The following is a 23,455-nucleotide window of genomic DNA, read 5'->3' on the forward strand; positions in this document are numbered from 1 at the left end:
ATGTTTATGGGTTATATTTTGCGTGACCTTGACCTTGGACCAAAATTTACTCATCTGGAGGCACTAACTCAAGTATAATTCCCACCAATTTTGGTGAAAATTTGTCCAGCTGTTTTAGTTATTTTGCTCTCTCTCTCTCTGTCTCTCTCTCTCTCACACACACACACAAACACACCCAAAGGCATGCATGCAATGAGTGATTACAATATCCCTGCTTGCTGTATGCGCAAAGCGATGAGATTTCAGTATATGAGATGTGAAATCAATTGTGATTTTTTTGAACTTAGAGTCTGATTTCAGATGAGCTACTCAACAAATCAAAGTGGCATTGATACATGCAAAATAAGACATCATATCACATATTACAACAAAAATCTGCCCTATACTCATAAACCAGCCCTCATGAGATACGAGAAAAAAATAGGGCTGAAAAATCATTCACTTTTCCTATCAATATCACTGCCCTGGAAACTGTGGCAACAAAATCAGGGCGATACAATTCTTAAAACAGGGCGATATAAAAAAAGACATGGAAAATAAGGGCTTTGTATTGCCCCACTTTTCATCCAATCAGAAGACCCCATTTCTCGGCCCCACCAAAGACACATTTCCATTTTGTGTTACCCTGGTGACAAGTGCAGGATCCTGATACAGGATCCCGAAGATTTCATTCAACCAAGTTGTGTGATCGAGGTGAGAGAGTTTTAGCCTGCACAGCAGGGAGAATTCTACAACTTGAGTCTCATACTGAAATTGTGAGACATCAGTGAAGAGGACACTCATGACCAGAGGTGTGACAAAGTCACCATCAAGTCACTCTCAAGTCATGAGTAAGTCCCAAGTCAAGTCTCAAGTCATAATGACCACCAATTGTTTGCAAGCTGACTTGGGACTTACTGATTCATGACTTGAGAGTGACTTGATTGTGACTTTGTCCCACCTCTGCACATGACTTTGTAGAGAGACATAAGAACATTCCATAATTTACATATTTAAGATAAGATAAGATCAACTTTATTGATCTCACAGAGGAGAAATTCACGTTATTTCAGCTCTTAAAAAACACACAAGATGGGTGCAAGTAGAGGAAAATGTTCATCAAACAGTGTGTGCAAGGGTAAGCAATAATAATACTTGTAACAGTACAAAAAAATAAGAAAATGAGGTAGAATTAGAATATATATATATATATATATATATATAAATATATGTTGTGTGTTTAAAGGATGAGAACAACCCCAAGAAAACCATCCCAACCGTGAAGCATGGGGGTGGAAACATCATACTCTGCGGGTGCTCTTCTGCAAAGGGGACAGGACGACTGCACCGTATTGAAGGGAGGATGGATGGGGTCATGTATTGTGAGATTTTGGCAAACAACCTCCTTCCCTCAGTAAAAGCATTGAAGATGGGTCATGGCTGGGTCTTCCAGCATGACAATGACTCCAAACACACAGCCAGGACAACTAAGGAGGGGCTCTGTAAGAAGCATTTCAAGGTCCTGGAGTGGCCTGGCCAGTCTACAGACCTGAACTCAATAGAAAATCTTTGGAGGGAGCTGAAACTCCAAACCTGAAAGATTTGGAGAAGATCTGTATGGAGGAGTGGACCAAAATCCCTGCTGCAGTGTGTGAAAACCTGGTCAAAAACTGCAGGAAACGTTTGACTTCTATAATTGCAAACAAAGGCTACTGTGCCAAATATTAACACTGATTTTCACAGGTGTTCAAATACTTATTTGCAGCAATTTTTTTAGATTATGTCTCTCACAGTGGACATGCACCTAAGATGAAAATTTCAGACCCCTCCATGGTTTCTAAGTGGGAGAACTTGCAAAATCGCAGGGTGTTCAAATACTTATTTTCCTCACTGTATATACACATATATAGACCCATATTTACATGATTTACCTGCGTGATTCGTTCTACATGATTTGTGTGTATGATTATTGTTCTTTATTTTTGTTGTAATATATATCTTATCACATGTCTGTTTATGTATCACGGCCTGTATCATGCCCCGATGTGATAAGGTCATCTTTTCTTGTTCTGTGAGCTACAGTGATTTTGATGATTGCCCTGACCTCTTCCGTGGGTCTTAGCCTCAATGATCTCACTGATGCGCCCTGAGCCAACGCTGTTCTTTGCTGCCAACTTGACCTTGTACCAGGTGCCACAGCGCAGGTTGTCCAACCTGAAGGAGCGCTCACTGGAGCTGATGAACATGTCTCTCCATTCCTCTGTGTTGTCCACAGAATACTGCAGAACAAACCCTGCAGAATCAAACAGCAGATTGACCACAATAAGTAACTGCTGGAAATCCAAAAACTGTGCTACACTCTTGCTGTAGCTTCATATTGTGGACACCAGGGGGCAACAATGAGCTAAAATCTGATCCAGGCTGTTATTTTTGACTTCTCCCCCAGAAACAATCTGTTTACATTGTTTTGTGCAGCCGTGGGACAGCTGATAGTAAGATGGTGACTTATTAAATCCAAGTGGAAGGTCAGTGATAATTGTTTATTAAGGTGACACTCAGTCAACATCTCATCTTATACCTCTGATGGAACTTCCACCATTGTCACCAGGGATCCAGGCTAAGGTGATGGAGGATGTGGAGGTAGTGGCCACAGTCAGGCGAGGCTGATCTGGAGGAACTGGATGTAGAAACATGCACAGAGAACTGAGCAGCTGTAGCACAAAGCGCCCTGTCAGGGTCAGCTCCAGTGAAATGCTTGTGTTTTCCTCTCACCTTGCACCACAAGATTGACTATGATGGTGTCAAAGCCCAGGGTGTTAGTGGCTGTACAGGTGTAGTACCCAGAATCCTCTGCTTTGACTGAACGCAGCACCAGGGTGCCGTTGGATAAGATCTGTCGCTGGCTATCAGCTGTCACCGGATTGGCTGAGTCCTCACTGACAACATGTGGAGAGGTTACTGAACTGAACAGCTTTACTCTGGAGTACATTAAGTGATTTCTATCCATGCTAACACCTCATAACCATGATGCTGATACACTGGTAGCATTCAATGATGTCTGACCTGTCTTTGGTCCACTTGATTGTGGGGGCTGGTTCCCCTACCGAGCTGCAAGGAAGACGGACCTCCTTCATCCAGGGTGTGGTCACCGTGCCCCCAAAGGACAGGATCTTAGCTGGGACTGCAGACAATTAAATAAATAAATACACCAAAGGCATCAGAGTGCTGATGCCTACCCTGCGCACTGCACACATTGACATAAATGTACAAGTAAATACCATAAATACCATATTTTCCGTAGTACAATTCAATTTATACTCCAGTGTGAATTACACTCTGGTATATATGCAGAAAACAATAACTACTTACGTATGTAGTCCAAGGAAATAAAACACTCAGAAAAATAAACTCCAATAATAAAAGTACACCTCAACAAGCACAAAATGACAAATTAATGAATTGATAATACAGAATAAAGGCGTGACTTACAATACTCCAGAAAATAGGGTATACGAGGGCTGTCAATAAAGTAACCCGTCCGCACGTCTTTCATTAAAAAAATCTCCTTTAACAGTGGAATATCCGGATAAAATGCTGAAACCGACTTCTTCTGAAACTTCTGTTCTCTCACGACATCCTGGATCAATAGAGCCTGAAATGTGGAGGTTTTCAGCTTGAACAGGCTGATGACGCCACCTGAGAGCGCTGAGCGACGTCTTGCTCCGTGGGAAGTCCTTAAAGCGACAGAATCACCTCAAAATCTCTCATCAGCCGTTAAAATTTTCACTGAAAACCAGCTTAATTTTTCGAACAGTGTCCACTTCGATGTGTCTCACAGGTTTAGAAAAAATTTTGATCAAACAAAGCGCCAGTCTCTCAGCAACTTCTCAGACAAAGGAATTCCGACGAGGGGCTGGACGACTCCTCCCACAAGGAGTGCTCACAGGCGAATGACGTCACCGACAGGCGTGGAAAAACTCACGCATGCGCACGAGGGTTCAAGCATGTCTGACGTAAAAACATATGAATGAAATCCATATAGTTTTTGAAAAAAATAAAAAGGACCGTTACTTTATTGACAGCCCTCGTACATAGGGTAGTGGTGTTTTTCATTATGTATAACATCATCATATGATATCTGTTTGACTTCATTATTAAGTTACTCACATCAGTCAATCACAACTATTTTGCTGATAAATATACGCATTAGATCATCCACTGAGGCTTCTGATCTTTGATGAAACTACACCATAATCTAATCACCTCTAGATGCTTATCCAAGTAAAATTCCTAACAAGTTTGATCAATCTAAGCTTGAGGTATACAAAAAAGTGTTGTTTTTTCAGACCATGTAAATCCTTTGAACTTAACCTTTGACCAAATTACCCCAAATGTAATCACCTCTAGATATCTGTCCCAGTAATATTCCCACCAAGTTTGACCATTTGAATCAATTCAGTGCCTTTTGAGATACAGTGGTATGTAAAAGTTTGGGCACCCTTGATGATTTTCATGATTTTCCTTTATAAATCACTGGTTGTTTGGATCAGCAATTTCAGTTACATATGTCATATAGCAGACAAACAGTGAAATTTGAGAAGTGAAATTAAGTTTATAGGATTTACAGAAAGTGTGTAATAATTCTTTAAAAAAAATTAGGTAGGTGCATAAATTTGGGCACCCCAACAGAAAAAATACGTCAATATTTAGTAGATCCTCCTTTTGCAGAAATAACAGCCTCTAAATGCTTCCTATAACTTCCAATGAGAGTCTGGATTCTAGTTGAAGGTATTTTGGACCATTCTTCTTTACAAAACATCTCAGGTTTGTTGGTTTCTGAGCATGGACAGCTCGCTTAAAATCACTCCGCAGATTTTCAATAATATTTAGGTCTGGGACTGAGACGGCCATTCCAGAACATTGTACTCATTCCTTTGCATGAATGCCTTAGTAGATTTTGAGCAGTGGTTAGGGTCGTTGTCTTGCTGAAAGATCCAGCCCCGGTGCAACTTCAGCTTTGTCACTGATTCATGAACACTGTTCTCAAGAATCTGCTGATATTGACTGGAATCCATGTGACCCTCAACTTTAACAAGATTCCCAGTACTGCACTGGCCACACAGCCCCACAGCATGATGGAACCACCTCCAAATTTTAATGTAGGTAGCAAATGTTTTTCTTGGAATGTTGTGTTGTCATTTTTAGCCATGCATACCGCCCCTTGTTATATTCAAATAACTCAGTTTTAATCAGTCCTCAGCACCTTATTCCAAAATGAAGCTGGCTTGACCAGATGTGCTTTAGCATACCTCAAGCAACTCTGTTTCTGGCGTGTACGCAGAAAAGGCTTCCTCTGCATTACAGCATCATACATCATCTCCTTGTGCAAAGTGCGCTGTATAGTTGAACTATGCACAGAGACACTATCTGCAGCAAGATCATGTTGTAGGTCTTTGGAGCAGGTCTGTGGGTTGACTATGACTGTTCTCACCATTCTTCGCTTCAGTTTATCTGAGATTTTTTTTGGCCTGCCACCTCGGGCCATAACTAGTACTGTGCCTGTGGTCTTCCATTTCCTCACAGTGCAAACTGACAGCTGAAATCTCTGAGATAGTTTTTTGTACCCTTCCCCTAAACCATGATGTTGAACAATCTTTGTTTTCAGGTCATTTGAGAGTTGTTTAGAAGCTCCCATGTTGCCACTCATTAGAAGAGATGCAAAGAGGGGAAACAATTGTAAATGGCCAACTTAAATGCCCTTTCTCATGATTGGATTCACCTGTGTAAGGAGGTCAAGGGTCAGTGAGCTTACCAAAACAATTTTGTATTCCAATAATTAGTGTTAAATGTATTCAAATCAATAAAATGACAAGGGTGCCCAAATTTATGCACCTGCCTAATTTTGTTTAAATAATTATTGCACACTTTCTGTAAATACTAGAAACTTAATTTCAGTTCTCAAATATCAGTGTGTTTGTCTGCTATATGATATATTTAACTGAAATTTCTGATCCAGACAACAAATGATTTATAAAGGAAAATCATGGAAATTATCAGGGATGCCAAAACTTTTCCATACAACGGTATCCTGTCCACACACACACACACACACACACACACACACACACACACACACACACACACACACACACACACACACACACGACACACACACACGGTAATTAAGCTACACCTTTGACAGATTCTCACACACTGAGTGCCTTCAGCTGCTGAAGAACTTTCAAGTCTTGTTCAGGATGTACATCTGTCTCTTCTTCAGCTGTTTCTCTTAGGCTTTGACTCAGTGTTTCAGCATAGCTCCGCCTCAAACCTCTTAGCTTCAGTCTATATTTACTACATAGATCCTCCCTTCTATTGATTCCCGCCTGCTAGCCGACTCCCCAAGGGTCACTTTAGTGGATCGGCCCTGTTCATCACCACATAATTAACAACAGCGTTTCTTGCAACAGAGCCACGTCTCAATGATACTATGGTTGTCATCAATAGCCGAAAAACAAGATGCTAAAAAAGCAGACTGAAAATTGATCTGAATTTAGGAGATCATGTCGTCGCTGCTGCTCTGTGACCTTTACAAATGTCCCCCTACTTGTTCTCATCCACCAAAGGCTCTCCGCGAGGACTCACCTTTCCCAGCAGGCTCCACTGTGACCTTGAGCTAATGTTTGCCTCGTCCAGCGGTTGTCACGGCTGCAGCCCAGATGTGGTATTGTTTTCCACGGGTAAGGTGTGTGATACGGTAGAAGAGCATCTCTGGGTTGGCCTCGTACTCCGCGGGCGCCTGGGAGAGCACACACCCCAATGTTAGCATTCCATGACGTCACACAGCAGAAATTGAATGTTACAATCTCAGAATCAAATATTTCAGAGTTGATTGTAACTTTCAAAGTGTTATTATAACCCTCTCATGGTTAATCTTAACAGTGTAGAAGCTGTTTCTCAAAAGGAGGAAAACGATCTTTTGACACATGTTATGAACTTTAAATGGTGCTTTGACAGTGCTGCAGCCTATGTGGTATTGCCAGTGGTGGGCACAACTAACCAAAAAGTTAGCTTCGATAACAACTAATCAGCTAACTGAAAACTTATCTTTTATAAAGCTAAGCCGATAAACCACCCAAAAATTTATCGGAAGCTACAGCTAACCGATAAATTTCAAAATTGAGTTCTAACACCATGATCACAAACCCTAACAACAAATCACCACTTCTGTCTGTGTGCACGTGCCCACTGCTGAAAGCTCCTGTTTACTACATATTTTACTCTAACCACAGCAAAAGGAGCCTGAACACTAGGTTTGTCTTAAAAAAACAAAATCATTCCTTAACTGCATACAGCAATTCCAACATGAGGCAGAGGTCTTGGAAAACAAAGCAGTTTTGACTTATGGTTTTGATTTATAAATTAAATTATTCTGTATAGAATAATTACATTAATGACAAGTCTGTCATTTGTACAAAGTTAAAATATAACACAACTTATTCATTTTAAATCATACACTAATTCTTAAGTTTTGTAACAAAACACACACAGGCCAAAGGGATTATGGGTAAAATAGCCTCGCTAACACTGATTGGTGACTCATTCATTCTATGTAAAAACAAAACATGTTATGTGACGTGTGTGTTGGTTTTACATATAAATGTGCTTTTGTAAAATAATGCCATTTTTTTCATATGTAAAAAAGCCATTTGCAAAAGCTAAAAGTCTAGTTGTGATTAGACAAACGGTCTGATATAACCTGATAATACTGCCATGAACACTACTGGCCAGTAGATGGCAGTAGAGACCGTGGAAATGTGCCAAAACAACTATTCCAAATAATCCGTGTGACCGTGTCTGCTATGTTTAATTTGCGTGGAATTTAATAAACACAAACAGAATTTCAGACATATTATTATATTACTACTGGAACAAAACGACAAACAGTGTTGTAAAGGACAATAACCAGGACATTATAGAGCAAACACAGAAAGCGATTGCAGCTCACAGTGATTCCAATTGATAATACTGGAGAAGTAACGTGAGCTTCTTCTGGCATTTTTACATAAAACAAACACAATAACAACATCTATAAACCCAGAGAACATATTCACAAGAGTTTTAGGCACAATATACAAGGTTTTAATGCTGTTGTCCTTATGGAGCCTGATCAGAGCGTCTCAAATGCATTTCTCCTGTTGTGAACTTTTACCCATAATGCACTGCGCACACACCATGTCCACACTAAAACCTTTAAAATTAGTGCACTGTGAGATTTTTCACTTTATAAAACATCAGTTTGTGATGTTAATTTAAATAACGTCCAAAATTAGTTAGGTTAAAATTTTAACCACAAGTTAAAACTGTATGCCTCTGGATGACTTGGGTGATATTGCAGACTGGTCAGTAGGGTGTCAAGAGAAATGGTGTCATTTTGTTTGTTTTCTGTGACCACTTCTCCTCTGATTGTAGAGGATAGAGCAGTTTCTCCTGAAACCAGCTCTCCTATGTTTGTAGTGGATACTACAAAACAAAACATACTACAAAACATTTCACAGGTAAGCTCTAAAATCTTTGATATCAGACTTTAAAAATATTTATTAACTGTTAAAGTTTTATTCACTAAGCTTGCCATAATATGTTAGCAGTCTAAAAATTATTGGACCAAACTTATCAAAAGATAATTGATGTGATGATTGTTTCAAAGTTATCTGAAAAGCTAAACTGATAATGAAAATGTTAGCTTCGATAACAGGAAAGACATCAGAGGGCTGTAATAAATCGAGCCTGATCTCAATAAACATGACTTCATCATGATGCTACTTATAACAATCAATCACAAAGAATCTACTGATCAATATAAATTTTTAGATCAGCTCTCTAGCTCATTGGTTGCAAAGAATATGACAGAAAATTGTTTGTCCACACCATGTTTTGTTGATCGTGACCTCTGTCCCACCCAAGTTAAACATCTCAAGACATCCAAGTAGCATTCCCTCCCACATATGATGAAAATCCATTCAAACCCTTCTTTATTTATTTATTCATTTTTTTAGTTATCGGGTTGCACAGAACACACAGGGTGATTACAATACCCTGCTTTGCCACTGGGCTGGTGCACAGGGTAAAATTAGCCACTCAAATCTGAACACTATTAAAACACACTGTATAACGTTAATCTAATTTCAAATAGTCAACTGCTAACACTGCAAGGGTAAACCATTAACGCGATTAAAGTGTTAAAAAATTTAACAACAGTCAAAAGGTGAAGAATTCCATAAGTCAGAAATGATGTTAATTTTAACACTATGGGAGTTAAATTAACACTGAATATGTTGCTGTGGCATGAGGCTTTAGGCGGCATCTTGTGTATTGAATTTCATAAATGTACACTGAAACAGAAATAATATTTAAATGATAGTTATTGATTTATCCTCTGGAGTCATCTGACGTGGAGATGCATCCAAGTCACATTACCAAATTAAGCGGCGCCGTCCCATCAATCCTCCACACTCTGAGTTTCCTTTTGAATGTGTGTTGAAAGTGTAGACTTCAAACTATATACCAGTTGTTAGATTTTGTGATAAGCCCAGTATAACTTGAATTATGATTAATAATTTTCCGCCATGCTTTTCCTGAATATTATGGTAATGTGTGGAACATGTTTCATGCAGCATGCGTGCAAAGGGGAGCTTGTCTTCCTCTTTTTCTCTTCTTTGGCCGAAGTAATTACAGGGAAACAAAACATGACTTCCCCTTTATCATTGGTGGAAAAATGCACAACCTAAAACCAATTAAAATCACCAACCCACGTAGGTTGGTTGCTGAGGAGATCTAGCCAAAAAGCCACCAAAAGACAGACTAAAGTGCCAACGCTGCCTCCAGGTGAACAACAGGAGGAGGTGACCCTCCTTGTCTTGTGTTGGATAGGAATTGTTTTTGAGTGGCACAAACAATTTGTGTGGCATCTTATTGTTTTGTAAATAGTTATACAAAAAACGCCTGAAGCACTTCCTCCATTTCAATGTAAATAGTTGCATATAACTTTGTTGTTTGTTACATTTGTACATTTGTTTTTTGAAATTTACAATTTATATTTGCATTTTAAGTTATAAAAATGATTTGTTAAACATGTTTGTGGTTTTCACAGTAAAAAAACAAACAAAATTTTTCTATTTCAATTTTATTTTTTGTTTAGGTTCATTGTGTAACTTGTCAATACAGTATGTCAGAATGAAAGAAAAACTGTAAGTTCTACAGGTGAGGTGTACTAAAAACCAATTACACCAAGCAAGGTAAAGTAAACCGTTTTTAAGGTAAATTATGAGGTAAAACTATAAAGTAGTCCAAAAACGGTCAATTATACCCTGGACCCCAGAGGGGTTAAGAAAAAAATTTCAAGCAATGTTTCAGAATTCATGCATGTCATTACATCAAAACTTTCCTGGGTAAGAAAATAACATTTTTTGGTTTAAAAAAGGCATGGGGTGATTTTTTTTCCAACAAAAATATCTTCAAAAACACATTCAAACTGACGTGTGATGTGCTGTTTTCTTTTCTGTCTTTCTTCTTTTCAATTATGTTGTAATTTTTTTCTTCTTTCTCCTCTTTCTTGTGAAGCACAGTGAAGATGGAGGGATGAATGGCATGTGTGCATATATTTAGTGGGGGTGGGTTTGAGCATTCCTCCAGCATAGCGTGGTGTTGTGGTGATCCAGGAGTGATACAGGCAGATAATGAAAAGACGAACAAAAGCACTCTCATCTCGGTGTGACTGATACCCTCCTCTGCTTGTCTCTTTTCCCTGCCTGTATCTCCCTCTCTTTCTCTCTCATCCCTTTCGTCTCTCCCCACCTCTAATGTGTTGTGTCTCTTTTTTCACTCTCACCTCCTTTTCCCTCCCTCCTCCTCTCCTCCGTGCCTGTGCTCATTTACATGGCACTCATGCACGGAGAGGGAGGAGTATTTGTGAATAATAAGAAAGTGAGATTCTACCATCAGATTTGAGATTTTGTCGCGCACTGATGCCCACATTGTTGTGCACATGATCAAATCACAACTGAAATGTCATGCATGTGTGTATATAAATAGAAAACGCTAAAATGTGATGTCTTTGCATGTGTGTATTTGTGTGTGTCTCTGATGCGGCAGTGTGCATGTGTGAGCTTGTTCTCTGCCTCATTTGCATATCTACGTCTCATCACGTTGCCAAGACAACCTCATCTGTTCATCTGGGAGGGCAGGAAATAAAGCGATGGTGCAAACACAGTGAACAAGAGAAACGTAAAGACACTCACATAAACAGAACAAATATAATGAATAACAGTGATGAGTATTTCAATTGGCGTGTTCACTTTTTTTTTGCATCTGAACCATTTTCTATTGGTCCATGAGGAGGAACCCCTAGTAGTAGTGCAGGACTCACCGGCTGCCCAGACCCCGGACTGGAGCAGTAGATGGTGTACTTGCGGATAACCCCGTTTGGCTTATGAGGAGGTAACCAGGACACGACCACGCTATTTGGAGAGGAGGGAACCGCCTTGATGCCAGCTGGTGGGCCAGGAACTAGAGAAACACACAAAGGCACATCAGCATGGCAGCTGTAGTTGTGTGCATGTGTGCTTCCATTTGTGTGTTTTAGCGAGCGCATGCACACGCTGGGTGTTAGAGGCCTGTTAAAGTGAGGAGGCTTGTTTGCAGATTTCCAGTCTTATCCCGCGCTAAGCCGCTCCACGAGGACTTGGTGGAACTCCCTTTGGGAGGACGGCACCGACATATGTTCCCTCAGACGCTGGTCAGCAGTTCTGCCTCGGTGACACCCAACGTTCCCTTAACTCTCAAAGCCACAAACAGATTAGACACTGGTGTCTGATCCCCTGCTCACCACTTCAGCTTGACACTGGACACCGCTTAATACTCTGATCACAAGTAACCGCACTAAAGAATTTAAAGAAAGGTTGTTCACTTGATAGAAAAATACATCAGGAAATTTATATGGTGACAGGTGAAGAATACTTCTTTTGTCATGTCGTCTATACAGTGTGGGCTTCACAGTGTCAGGCCTATTCATTCCCCACCATAAATATAACTTGCACTCGACAGCAGGCCTCCTCTGGGGTTTACTGAAGGGGACGACCGCAGTGTAAGAACCTGCTTTCTTAATCCACCCCCATTCCTTTTTTTTTTTTTTTGCTCTATGTGAGGCCCCCTGCTGCAGTCATTCAGCCACCAAGCGAGTCAGTCAGGGATTCAGCCGTGCCATTCCCATGGGTTCTCTCTTCCTACACGACACGAGCCGGGCTCAAACGACACAAAATACAGAAAGGATAGCTGGGTCGGGGACGGTTTTAAAAGAGGGAGGCGGGGGACAGAAGATAGGAGACAATGATAGGTGCTGTTCCTGGGGGAGCGATAATAGTGGCGGTGGGGAGGTGTTGAGGAGGCGGTCATCATCGCTCTATCTGGACGTGCATCTCACAGTAAGAGTGGGAGGGGAAAGGGGTTGGGGGGGGGTTAAGCCCCATCTGGTGCCCGAAATCTGCCCAGTCCGCTGCACGTCAAGCAAAACCCATGTGGTGGTGAAGCAGAGTGGCACAATGGTGCTGACCGAGCAGCCACACCCACGTGAATGCGTAATACACAGCTGTGCCAACCAGAGGCACAATATCACACAATATTCAACTAAATACGCAGTGAATGCAGGAAGCGGAGACATGAAATTGATGTTCCGTCAGAAAATATATCATTTGCATATCCATGTACTACAAGTGTGAATTTTTCAAATGCTTCAGTCACCGCTATATCTTTCCATCTTAAACCCCTGTAACCTCCTCTTCCTCCTTCCCTATAAAGAGACATGGATCTGACGGTAATCCCGCCTCCAATGGTGTAAGCACAAAATTAATCTCTCTAATCCAAGCGGAGGTAATCCCTGAGCCTATGGCAGAGAGCTGATAGAAAGGATGCAGGCCCGGGCTGAGGTCTGACTCCTGGATGCTATATGCTGCGAGCAAGAGCACCCCTCCTCCCCTCACATCAACGTCACCCTCCCTCAGCCCTGAGCTGTGGACCCAAAGCCTCTTAATTCTCATTAGTGCTGCTAATGGAGCTTCCCAGCATAAATGAGCTTTTGTCAAGGGTTTGAGATCATTTTACATGCCCTCCTCCCCTGTCTGATCCAAGTACAGCTCCCTCTGTTAGCATATACGAATGAATAAATGCTGGGACTGTGTGCACTCACGGTCCTCGCGGGTCTGGATGTAGAGGACGTTGCTGCGGACTCCGTCCCCAGCCTGCGTGTAGGCTAACACCTGGACACTGTAGTTGGTGAACTTCTCCAGCCCTCGCAGCTCTACCTGTTCACGTGTGGTGGTGATGTTCTGCATCTCTCCCCATTCTAAAGAGGAAAAGAGGCTGTTTTACAGATTCTGTGGGTTATCACGTGGACAGGCAACAAAGACTACACACACACGGCTTTGCTTTCATTAGTAAACATTACTAGCATTAATCATATCATTAGCTTGACTACATTAGCTGCACTTATTTTGGACTTCAATGTATGTTTTTAATAACAAACCGGACAACTACATCTAAAAGCTAACACTTTTAAAAACGTTTTTCTCAATAGGAAACTAATTTGTTGCTGCACAATTCTGGAAAATTCAAGCGGTACGCTTTGATGGTCTCAGATGAAGGCCACCCTAAAGAAGAAAAAGTTGCAGTTCCTTGACTGGCCACTTGAGGTTGGCTTCAAAAGTGAGCAGGTTCCCATTTAAGTCCATGTTAAAATGTGCAATTTTAGAGTAGAAATAAACATGTTTACAGCCTGTTAGAAAAACAAAACAAATGGTGTCGGTCTCATTAGATAGTTTCCCCTGCATGACAGCTTCTTAGTTTAAGCTATTTTAAGCCATAATGCTATGCATAATTAGGGGCGTGGTTGCATAGAGCTGCAGAGTCGAGGGCCTCCGACTCTCGTGCAGACCCAACACTGATTTGTGGAGGGGCCTTGCATTGCTCTAAAGGGGAGCACAGTTTTTTTTAAGCCAGAAGTGTAAAGTCCTATTTAATCAGGCATTTCTCCCCTGGGATATTTAAAAATTTGAATTGTTGAATATGCAATTATAACAGTTTGAGAAGGAAAGAGCAATCTTCTCATGCTTTTTTTTTTTTTTTTTTTTGGGTGGTTGGAGGGTGACTGACAGGCTCGTCCATCCAGGGCGGTACCAAATGACACCGATGGCGGGCAAGGCACCCTAAGCCGCGCCCATGATGCCAAGTATGCTCTCATGGTGTCTTTAGTTCAGAGGTCACTTGATGCGACTGCTAACTGTTGTGTTGTTTCTGGAATACCTGGAATAATATGGCATGCTGTGTGGTGAAACGTCCTAACGGATCATCAAAGATGTTCCTGTTGCCATATTCCCACTGAGTGAAATTCTTGTTGTATTTAATGTTGTACTTTTAGCAGGTATTGGTAGCTTTATCCATTTACTGTGTGATTCCCACACCAAACCAAACCGTTATGAGAACCATCACACAGTTCTGAAAAATATGATTTAATAAACACCCAAACTGAGGTTAGCCTGATAGCTTAGCTGGTCAGACTCAAAATAGGGGCATGTTCAGGCTTCCTTTGTCACATGACTGAGTAACTAATGCTCCATCTTTTTATCCAGTTCTGGGTTCATCATGACAGAGTCAGCTCTGCCACCGTTGCAAACATGACAATATCCAGATATGCCCTTCACATAGGCTATTCTGCATCTCGAACAAAAACGTATGGGTGACAGCATTAATTACAATCTATGGGAAAATTCTACTATGTACGCTATTAGCATTAGCTTATCCTCCACTGTAAACACTACCCTCTAGGAAGGACATTCACTGGCTGTGCATACATAGGCCATTTGGTCTTTTATCATTACCCATAATGCATTACGACGCAGCACTTTGGAACATCTTTGGAATTCATTTGAATTTCTGTCTGCTAACGTGTGGATTCACATTTTCAATGTGAATATTATGAGCTCTTTCATGAATATGTAGAGCAGGTACCTGAGTGGAAAAGAAGCTGAGCTGCCAATATATTATCCTGGGTTTGTATCCCACTCATGCTACCTGTCTGTGTCCTTGGACAAGACATGGTCTCAGTCCACCCAGCTGTAAATGGGCACTGGCCTCGCCTGGGGAGGTAACGTGTGTTGGACTGCAGTCCCATCCAGGGGGAGATGTAGACTCTAATCTGGTTGATGCTACAGAATCCAAAGATTACAGGACTGTCGACAATATAAACTGCAATAATCAATGACTTCTGCTGAGCGTGTTTTGCTTGAAAATTCTTCTGACAATGTTGCCCATTCACTGTTGTGTAGGGTCATGTTGCATTAGCGGTAATGACAAAATACAGAACAGTGGCACATACATACACAATGATGAGGGACATGCACAAAATATGTTTCACCACAATCATATGAAAACAGTATAAAACACCAACAGGGTTTTATAAGAAAGGTGCACTTACACATAAACCATACTGACAACTGATGAGTGAACTGACAACTAGCTGGATGAGTTAGTGAAGTTTAGAATGAGATTTAGGTGATAATTACTCTGCACTGGCCACTGGGCCTGGCTCCCACAGCACCCACCTCCATCGGGGAAGAGGGACCAAAACACAACACGGTAGCCTTTCAGCACACCGTGTAGTGTCACCCGTGGAGGCTCCGCCCATGTGATGACCGCCTCGTCCGATGTCACAGAGATGGCGCGCACGTTCTGAGGAGGTTCACTAGGCACTGAAGAAAGAGACAGTTTGTGTTAGTGCTGCAAAGAGTTTCTGAAGTCATGCATTCAAGTTGTTCCAGGATGCTGACTACACATCAGTGGAAACTGTCAAAATAAATCAGTCACATAAACTCAGATTAACTATCAACAACTCATTGTTCTCTGGATCATAAAGAAGTGTAGACATCAAGTAGGTGTACTAGTGGGTGTAGGGTAGGAAGAGCTCTGAGAAAGCCTACTGAGCCAGAGTTTCCCTTTAAGGTGGAGCTGTGGCTGTGAGACATAATGATCTTAATTGGCATAATGCTGAGAAATAGAAGATGAACATCGGCATGGGCTAAACAGTTACATAATGTGTACCATTCTGGCATAGTGAACTGAAAAAGTAAATCTTATACAGGTCCCAAAGGCCATCAAGTCGGTGCTTATCCCTGTATATCACGGCCTGAAACATAGATGACAGTCAGTCCATCACAGATTACTTCCCCAGCCATGACTGGTGCCCATTTGCAGCTGGTTGGACTGTGATGATGCAGATGAAGTGTCTTGCTCAAGGACACTGACAGATACTGTAACTGATAATTGAACTCAGGTCTACATATTGGTAGGCAGTATGTGTGGTATGCTGAAGTAATAGTATTCACTGCTGTTCTTAACATAAAGGAAAGAACATTTTCAATTGTATTTCAAGCCTCCTCTCACTCCATGAGTTTTCTCTTTGCTCCTCTTCTCACTCATCCTGGTTTTCTTACCATCTTCCAGCGTGGTAGCATTGATCTCAGTACTGGAGGGGCCTGTCCCGGCTCTGTTGAAGGCCTGGACGACTACTCCGTACTGGGCAAACTTCTTTAGGTTGTCCAAGGTGTACACTTCACTGTCCCCTGTGGCTTTCATCTCCACTATGCTGTACTGGCCATTGCTGCCTGGACCATTCTCTCTGTAACCGATCTGGTAGCCTCGGATCACTCCATTCTGCAGCTCCTTCTTAGGAGCCTGAAAACAGTTATGGTTATAACAATGACTATAGAGATGTACATCCTGATTGGCTACTTGTGGAAAACTGGTATAATACTTATAAATGTTAAACAGAACACAACTAATACATATTTTAGCATTTTTTAATAGGTTTTACATGCTATATTCATTAATGCACCCATTCCCAAACCTAAGAACGCTGCAGCTCACTTTGGAATCTGAAAATCATCTGTGGTTCACCGAAAAATTTTACCATAATTTTGACTGACACATGAAATTCATGAAGTCATTTTCTAAAGCCGCTTATTTCATTAAGGGTCATGAGGGGGTACACATGAAATTAAGATAAAGTTTTTCTATGTATACATTAAAATACGTCAGATAAATAAAGAATAACGTAATTTAAATTGTATGGCTTTGTTTTATTACTTTTGATTACATTTTTTAAGACAAATATATTTTTTGAAATTATTAAGATTTTCATAGGAAATTTCAATCTTCATTCCTACTCTCACCTATGGTCATGAGTGTTGGGTCATGACTGAAAGAACTAGATCGCGGGTACAAGCGGCCGAAATGGGCTTTCTCAGGAGGGTGGCTGGTGTCTCACTTAGAGATAGGGTGAGAAGTTCGGTCATCCATGGGAGGCTCGGAGTAGAGTCGCTGCTCCTTCGCGTTGAAAGGAGCCAGCTGAGGTGGTTCAGGCATCTGGTAAGGATGCCTCCTGGGCGCCTCCCATGGGACATGTTCCAGGCACGTCCATCTGGGAGGAGACCCTGGGGAAGACCCAGGCCTAGGTGGAGAGATTATATCTCCACAATGGCCTGGGAACACCTTGGGATCCTCCAGTCAGAGGTGGTCAATGTGGCACGGGACAGGGAAGTCTGGGGTTCCCTTGCTGGAGCTGCTGCCCCCGTGACCCAAACCCGGAAAAGCGGTTGAAGATGAGTGATGAGAGAGTGAAGATTTTCATATCACTTACAGAAAGGTCTTGCAAAGTAAGCCATTGTAGGTCACTGTATTACTGTCTCTAAACACAGAACCGCTATGAATCACCACACTGTCTCCACCTTTCTCTCCTTTATTGCCGGCGATGACACATTTTTGATACAAGATGTTTTATTTGCCAATTACAACTAGTCTCACTTATTGCATGTGAAGTTGCTGTTGGTAGCAATACCTCAATATACTGTAATATACATATTTATACTTATAATAATACATTCACACTTGCTTATTTGTTGATTCATACCATCTACAAGTATACAATAAGTAGCATGAAGTAACAACAACAGGGTTTTACCCTCCATGTAACCCGTATGCTCTGAGATGTCATCGGCTGCAGTATCACATCCACTGGTGGTCCGTCAGGTGCTGTTGAAAGATGTCAAACTCGATGTTAGTCTCAAAACATATTGAGTTTTATAGTTCCATAAAAAAAGAGAGGTACGGGCAATACAAGGAAACTTGTATTATAGATATGGTCACTGACGTGCTTCCTCTGTGCTGATTGTGAGCTCTTTGCTGGGAAGACTACGGCCAATCTTGTTGTAGGAGTACATGCGAATGCTGTAAACACAGGCCGGGTGCAATTCCACAATATTGGCCTGGTTGTTGGTGGGCGAGATGTTCCTGGTTGTGTACATGTGATCCAGGTGTCTGCCAAATGAGGACATATTCTAAAACAGCCTCCAGGATCTTTTTCTGGACTAATGTGTTGGTTTAGAGCTTGAACACCTACCTGACTTGTTCTTGTACTCAATGTCATAACTGGTGATGATGCTGTTGCCATCAAACCTCTGGATCCAGCGCAGGTTCATGCTCCTGTCCTTCACCTCCCTCACTTCTAACTCTGGAGGATCTGGTGGTTCTATGCATGTTACAAAGAGAAAGGTGATGGTGCTGACCTCAGAGACTGTTATTACTCTTGTTCAGTCTCAGGTTAAGAAAGCATGTTTGGCGTTATGGCACTGATACCTTGGACAGTGAGCTGGATGAGCCCTCGTCCTTCTCCATAGGAGTTGATGGCATGACAGGAGAAGAAGACGGAATCTCCTCGCTCAGCTGGGTTTAACTGTGAACATCAAAGTATACTGTGTACTAATAATTCGTCAGTAACTACAATCATTAACAAATAAAGACCCTGAAACATTTGAAGAAGACAAAAACGTTGCATGGGCTTCGACCTAATAGCTTTCACAGCATACTGATGACATAAATTTGTTGATAAATTAGTTGATGAGTTTCTCAAGAAAAATTCTAATAATTACACTTTACAATATAGTTTAAACATGAAACAATCTGATGGCTTTGGATTTGGGTTGAGGGCTTTATGCTGAGCTCAGTGAAGTATGACTCTGACCTTCAAGGTAGAGATGACTTCATCTCCCTTCTTGTTTATTGTGATGGAGTAACGGGGGTTTCTCTCAGCATCGATGACCGTGGTCCCCTCTCTCCCAGCGTATGATGATGGGCTGCTCGCCCCGCGCTGTGCAGTTCAGCTCCTTGGTCTGGCCCTTTCTAGCCATGGTAGTGTTGGGGTGGCTGGTGATCATGGCAGGAACTGAGCAGAATAAAGGCATGTCATTATCAGGAGGGGAAAGTGATGTGATATTACAAACTGAGGGTATATTAGAGAAGGATAGATATCTTTATTTTTTTCTGTGCACTCTGCATTGTCAAACCCTACCTGGCCACCTCATCCTGCACCCTCCCCGCTTTGTTTTCTTTCCATATTCCTACTTGTCTTCCTCATACATAGATTATTGATTGGAGAGGTTCCTGCGGTTTTGTTTTCATCACTAATTCATCAGCCCTTTAACCCCAGCAAACATCCGGAGCAAACAGACATGCTGCCGGAACAGATTAATCAATAACAAAGACAGTACCAGTTGTGATACAGTAAGGTGGAGAGAAGGTTTCCTGGGTTCACTACAGACCGGCCATTGAGCAGAGCCCGAAGCAAAGATGCTTTGTAGAAAAAGTGATTCAACCTCAAAATCTGAGACTTAGCTCTGGATACTGTATGCACAATCCTGGAGATATGAGTAAAAGTATGAAAAGAAGTGTGTTCACAGAATACAGAGCATGACTGACACTTACTCTTGACAGTAAGGATCATACTCTTACTGATGTCTGAGCCCACTCCATTGGATGCCTGGCACAGGTAGTATCCTCGATCATCCTCAAGAACATGTCGGATGAGCAAAGAGCCATTTGACATGATCTGGATACGACCAGTTAGAGGGACAGGGTGGTACTGCTGAGGGTTTCCAACACCTGCAGGACACAGAGGTCGAACAGAGTTCATTTTAATGGTTCAAGTCCATAAATGCACCACACCTCATTTATGGTCTGATCCTAGTGGTATGTTATGCTGCCTTTACCCTTGGCATGTTTCCACATGACTTTCGGAGGTGGGTAACCCTCCACAGAGCAGTTGAGGACCCCAGCTTTGCCATAGATACAATCCTGGTTGTTGGGCTGTACCACAAAACGTGGTGGCACTGAGAAAAAACAAGATGTCACTTTTTCAAATGAAAGACCATGAAGAAAATCTTTTTAAAAAATGCGAGTGGCCTCCCTCTACATCTTAGCTGTTCTGACCTATTTCTTCATTTCTTTAATACTTTTGCTCAGTTTCTCACCAGTAACGATTAACTGTCTTTCCCAGCTGACGGTTGCAGCGGCGTTGCTGGCGATGCAGGTGTAGTTTCCATTGTGCTTCAGTGTCACCTTGGATATTTGCAGGGAGCTCATGAATTCTTTGGTCTCTATTCCCATGCCAGAGGCAGAGCCTGGCACGATGAGTTGGCCATCTTTGTGCCAGGTGATGCGTATGGGCATGTCCCCAGATGACACTACACAGGCGATATACATGAGCTTCCCCACTGAGGTAGAGGGGATATCGAAGGGTTGAATCAGCGGCGGCACTGGGTGAGAGGAAGAACGCAGAGTCAGAAAACACCCGGCGTGATAAATGGTGCAAAAGAACGGCAGTGTGGCCATCGGGAGCAATGCAGAAAAAGAGAAGGTCATTGGCCAATGGGTCCTTTCCCTCCCCCCTCAAACCCCCATCTCCTGCAGCCCATAATAGCTGCTCTGGTTAGAGTCCAATTGGCAGGAGAAAACTTATTCATTTCCATAGTGACGGAGGTATGAGGGGGGGTACTACAGCTGAGACATCTGGGGGATTTAATCTAGCTTTCATTATTATTCATCTAATTAAATCAGAGTCACACTCACACAGGCGCATGCACACATCCTTAAACACCTCTGCAGCTGCCCTGCTACCATCATTACCCGGTTCACAGACAAAACAAAACACAGACCCACACTGGCACATAAATCTACCTGAACACTTCACCTACCTCTATCAGAAATGCATCAATGTCAACTTTACAAGCAAATGTCTTCAGATGACAGTGAACAGGTTTTGAACTCAATTCTCAGAAATCCTGCTTTAAAACACCTGTAAACTACGAAGAATACACACAAATATTCTGCACTAACACATGACACTCTAGGCAGAAGTTATAAGGGTACAAGTGATGCTCTTCTGCAGAAGAGTAGACATCCGTGATTATGACCTTTGACCTATTGTCCCCCAAATTAATAGGCTTCTTGATGTCCATACCTAAACCACATTGCCAAGTTTGGTGACAATCAAGGAATTAGGAAAGAAGTTTTCATAACATTTTTACAAAGTAACTGCATAATGTAATATACAGTAGTGTTCAGATAACAGTAGTGCTAGGTGACCTAAAAAGATTAATCCAGGTTTTGAGTATATTTTCTTATTGTTACATGGGAAAACAAGGTAACAGTAGATTCAGTAGATTATCACAAATCCACAGACCAAGCATTCAGATATGCACACTCTTAAGGCTATGAAATGGGCTATTAGTAAAAAAAAAAAAAAAAAAAAGTAGAAAAGGGGGTGTCACAATAATAGTAGCATCTGCTTGTTGATGCTACAAACTCAAAACTCTTATGTTCAACTGCTTTTTTAGCACTCCTGTGAATCACTAAACTAGTATTTAGTTGTAACCACAGTTTTCATGATTTCTTCACATCTGCGAGGCATTAATTTTGTTTGGTTTGGAGCCAAGGATTTTTGCTCGTTTACAAGTGTGCTTGGGGTCATTGTCTTGTTGAAACACCCATTCAAGGGCATGTCCTCTTCAGCATAAGGCAACATGACCTCTTCAAGTATTTTGACATATCCAAACTGATCCCTGATACCTGGTATGCGATATATAGGCCCAACACCATAGTAGGAGAAACATGCCCATATCATGATGCTTGCACCACATGCTTCACTGTCTTCACTGTGAACTGTGGCTTGAATTCAGAGTTTGGGGGTCATCTCACAACTGTCCTGCGGCCCTTGGACCCAAAAAGAACAATTTTAATCTCATCAGTCCACAAAATATTCCTCCATTTCTCTTTAGGCCAGTTGATGTGTTCTTTGGCAAATTGTAACCTCTTCTGCACATTTCAATTATTCGGGGGATTCTTGCAAATAAATTAGCGTCACACAGGCGTCTTCTAACTGTCACAGCACTTACAGGTAACTCCAGACTGTCTTTGATCATCCTGGAGCTGATCAATGGGTGAGCCTTTGCCATTCTGGTTATTCTGCTATCCATTTTGATGGGGTGTTTTCCGTTTCTTCCTTCCACGTGTCGCTTTTTTTTTTTTGTCCATTTTAAAAGCATTGGAGATCATTGTAGATGAACGCCTATAATGTTTTGCACCTGCGTATAGTTTTCCCCTCCTGCCTATCACTTTTTAATCAAACTAACGCTGTTCTTCTGAACCTGTCTTGAATGTCCCATTTCCTCAGCTTTCAAAGAGAAAAGCATTTCAACAGGTGCTGGCTTCATCCTTACAAAGGGGGACACCTGATTCACACCTGTTTGTTCCACAAAATTGACAAACTCACTGACTGAATGCCACACTACTATTACTGTGAACACCCCCTTTTCTACTTTTTTTTACTAATAGCCCAATTTCATATCCTTAAGAGCAGTGTTGTATAGTAACGAAGTAAAAATACATCACTACTGTACTTAAGTACGTTTTGGGAGACTTTGTACTTTACTTGAGCTTTTTAAATTCAGCTTACTTTCACTTTTACTTCACTACATTTCTGACTTTAATTGCATACTTCTACTCCGATACATTTTCTATACGCCATGCCATTACTCGTTACAAAAAACACACACACATGCGCGAAAAAAAGTCATGTTTTGAGCCAGAGACACCACTGATTACTAGTGACTGCAACGAAGTCAGGCTGATTTGTCATGAGACATGTCCGGTAGGATGTTTTGCAGTTGCGCACTTGGGGGGTGTTTGTCAGGAAAATGATAATTTCTCTGCATTAATTACAGACCTGCAGTGGGTCTGTAATCAACTTTTCTGCAGCGCGGCTTTGCTTTGAACCTTGAACCAATTGAAGCAGTGATTCGCAGGTCGAAGCAGTGCTTCGATCTATGATTCATGGATTTTATTTCGCTTTATCCTAATTTTTTCCCGCTAAAACTCTGAAGAGCATATGTCTGTGAGAAATATTTAATATTTTATGTTAAACCGACCTGTTATGGTCTTCTGAAACAGTTGATAGATGTAGTTTATAGCTTAAAAATGGGACTGATGCTAATGCGTTAGCATGTCTATGGCATTTTCAATGTTAAAGTTAGCATTAAGC

The 23,455-nt window shown here is 41.6% G+C and overlaps 2 protein-coding genes across 2 annotated transcripts in view; both read right to left on the bottom strand.

Annotated features, from left to right (window-relative positions):
- The window catches only part of LOC117517607 (Down syndrome cell adhesion molecule-like protein 1 homolog), a 243,800-nt gene that overhangs the window by 20,258 nt on the left and 200,087 nt on the right, over positions 1-23,455 (bottom strand). Inside the window, 7 exon segments of the mRNA XM_034178694.1 lie at positions 2,084-2,272; positions 2,558-2,656; positions 2,752-2,915; positions 3,043-3,160; positions 6,625-6,778; positions 11,405-11,544; positions 13,220-13,375. Of these exon segments, the coding sequence (XP_034034585.1) occupies positions 2,084-2,272; positions 2,558-2,656; positions 2,752-2,915; positions 3,043-3,160; positions 6,625-6,778; positions 11,405-11,544; positions 13,220-13,375 (1,020 nt within the window).
- LOC117517118 (Down syndrome cell adhesion molecule-like protein 1 homolog) overlaps positions 16,620-23,455 on the bottom strand; it is a 29,397-nt gene continuing 22,561 nt past the window's right edge. The window contains 10 exon segments of the mRNA XM_034178044.1: positions 16,620-16,758; positions 18,044-18,114; positions 18,233-18,399; positions 18,482-18,610; positions 18,718-18,814; positions 19,103-19,183; positions 19,185-19,303; positions 19,843-20,019; positions 20,127-20,246; positions 20,388-20,672. Coding sequence (XP_034033935.1) covers positions 18,088-18,114; positions 18,233-18,399; positions 18,482-18,610; positions 18,718-18,814; positions 19,103-19,183; positions 19,185-19,303; positions 19,843-20,019; positions 20,127-20,246; positions 20,388-20,672 — 1,202 coding nt within the window. The 3' untranslated portion in view covers positions 16,620-16,758; positions 18,044-18,087.

Source organism: Thalassophryne amazonica, chromosome 9 (genome assembly GCF_902500255.1).
Source record: "Thalassophryne amazonica chromosome 9, fThaAma1.1, whole genome shotgun sequence".
In the NCBI taxonomy this organism is placed as follows: Eukaryota; Metazoa; Chordata; class Actinopteri; order Batrachoidiformes; family Batrachoididae; genus Thalassophryne; species Thalassophryne amazonica.